At 38.3% G+C, this 2,500-nt stretch overlaps 1 protein-coding gene across 1 annotated transcript in view; it reads left to right on the forward strand.

Annotated features, from left to right (window-relative positions):
- LOC125044934 (glutamate receptor ionotropic, delta-1-like) overlaps positions 1 to 2,500 on the forward strand; it is a 6,431-nt gene that overhangs the window by 2,832 nt on the left and 1,099 nt on the right. Inside the window, exons 5-9 of the mRNA XM_047641895.1 lie at positions 96 to 274; positions 979 to 1,081; positions 1,254 to 1,349; positions 1,694 to 1,825; positions 2,438 to 2,500. The exon at positions 2,438 to 2,500 is cut by the window's right edge and continues 65 nt beyond it. Coding sequence (XP_047497851.1) covers positions 96 to 274; positions 979 to 1,081; positions 1,254 to 1,349; positions 1,694 to 1,825; positions 2,438 to 2,500 — 573 coding nt within the window. The remainder of the gene's footprint in view (positions 1 to 95; positions 275 to 978; positions 1,082 to 1,253; positions 1,350 to 1,693; positions 1,826 to 2,437) is intronic.

Below are 2,500 nucleotides of genomic sequence, written 5' to 3' on the forward strand. Positions count from 1 at the left end.
GTCCCACTTGATTTGGGTGATTCGAGCTGTCACGAACCAGAGTAAGTGTCTCGTGAGTGTGGTTCCTGTAAGTGATTCGAGCTGTCACGAACCAGAGTAAGTGTCTCGTGAGTGTGGTTCCTGTAAGTGATTCGAGCTGTCACGTAAATGTGGTTCCTGTAAGTGATTCGAGCTGTCACGTAAATGTGGTTCCTGTAAGTGATTCGTGCTGTCAAGAACCAGAGTGTCTTGTAAGTGTGGTTCTTGTAAGGGATTCGAGCTCTCACGAACCAGAGTAAGTAAGTGTCTCGTAAATGTGACTGCAGTTACCGTATACTTTTTTTTTTTTTTATTGCGTCTCACATTTCATTAAAAAGAAAGAGAGAAAGAAGAAAAGAAAGGTAGGAAGAAAGGAAGAAAGAAAGAAGAAAAGAAAGAAGGAAAGGAAGGAAGGAAGACAAAGAAAAGGAAAAAGAAAAGACAATAAAAAAAATATATATATATATATTATATATATATATAGTTAACTATTACACGCTACATAATGTTCCTTTTTGTTGAATACGTATTCAAAAGAATAAAAAAAGGCTCTGAACACTTGAAATTCGTAGCAAGTATCATTTAGATTACTTTGATTTAACATCTAATACACAAAGAATCAAAGTAAATATAATAACAACAACAACAATAATTATACAAATAATAATAATAATGATAATGATATTGATGATAATAATAATAATATTCCTAATATTAGTAATAATAATAATATTTCTAATATTAGTAATAATAATAATATTAATGATAATAATAATAATACCATCAATAATAATAATAATTATAATGATAATAAAAATGATAATAATAATAATAATGATAATAATAATGAAATAAGACCAGGTTACACATTTCCCCTACAGACATTTCCCACTCACCATATCCGCACACATATTTCGCAAATCTTGTATCTGCATTCCCAGGCAATCCTTGGCTTCCCAGCAGTGACAGTCGCCGAGTCATGGCAGCTACGTGGCTCCTGGCAACTTTAATTCTCCTTTCTCTTTTCTCTGGCACGCTCATCGCCATGCTCACGGTCCCTCTGGTAAGGCAGGCGATCGGATTCTCTGTTATAAATAATAACGTCGTTATCATCGTTTATATATACCATTACTACCCTTATCATTACCGTTATATCCTTGCCAACACCATCATTATTACCGTCATTTCCGTCATCACCTTTATTAAAATTGACAAATCTCACTATTTTCCCTCAGGTCCGCCTTCCTATAGACAGCACGGAGGATCTGGTCAACCAAGACGACATTCCTTGGGCGATCGAATCCGGCTCCTTCCTGTATCAGATCCTCTATGTGAGTTCATTTCGTTTATGCTTTTGTTTTATCCATTTGACCCATAGGTTTATATTAATTGATTCTCTTATGAACTCGATTTATTTTGCTTTCGTTTCGCTCTATGGGGGGGGGGGGGGGGGGAGGATAGGGCAGGAGAGGGAATTTAGCGGGAGTTACTTCTCATGATTTTAAATAATTCTGGTATAGCTTTCTGCTCATATCGGCATTTCTTTATTCTTTTCAACCTTAAAACTACAACCGTAGACCCACAATCCACACGCTTCCCTCCGCTCGCTCCCGAAACTCCAAAAAAGTTGCTTCGGATAACCACGTACTTTCAACCCCCTTCTCCCTTCCCTTAGCAAGCGACGGGGGGAATCTACAAGGCCTTGTGGGACGGACACTCAGAGAGAATCACGGACTGCTACAGCTTCCGGGAGGATATCAAGGGAGGCAAATATGCTGCTGTTTGCGACAAGATGACGATGAAGAAGGTAAAGGAGGAAGACATTTCTTTTGAAAGGGAGTCACACACTCCGTCATGATGACACATGCAGATACTCATACTTATACTTATAACCATACTCGTGTATATATGTACAGCCATTTTCCATGACACTCTATCTTCTGTTCTTTTCTTTAATTTTAATTCACTCACCAGTCTTTTCTTTCCCCTAATATTTTACCAGCTATTTTCCGTTCAGTCACCTCCTTCAGCATTCCGTTTCCACGTAACACGTCCAGTCCTTCTCATTTTGGTTTTGGTTTTTACTATTTTACTCTAGTGATATGCACAACTCCACCACCTCGTCTAGATGCAACCATAACCTTTATCTTTTCTACACTAATCTGCATTCCATATGTATATACATACATACCTACATACCTACATACATACATACATACATACATACATACATACATACATACATACATACATACATACATACATACATACATACATACATACATACATACATACACACACACATACATACATACATTCACACACACACACACACATACATCCATACATACATGCGTTCTCTGCGACGGCCTCTTGACTCCCCCCTCCCCTCCCCTCTCCCCCCTCTATCTCTCCCCAGGTGATGTCCGAAGATTACAGCGCGAGCGGGGAATGCAATTACTACATGGCTCGGGAGGATTTC

This window comes from Penaeus chinensis, chromosome 36 (assembly GCF_019202785.1).
Source record: "Penaeus chinensis breed Huanghai No. 1 chromosome 36, ASM1920278v2, whole genome shotgun sequence".
Classification (NCBI taxonomy): Eukaryota; Metazoa; Arthropoda; class Malacostraca; order Decapoda; family Penaeidae; genus Penaeus; species Penaeus chinensis.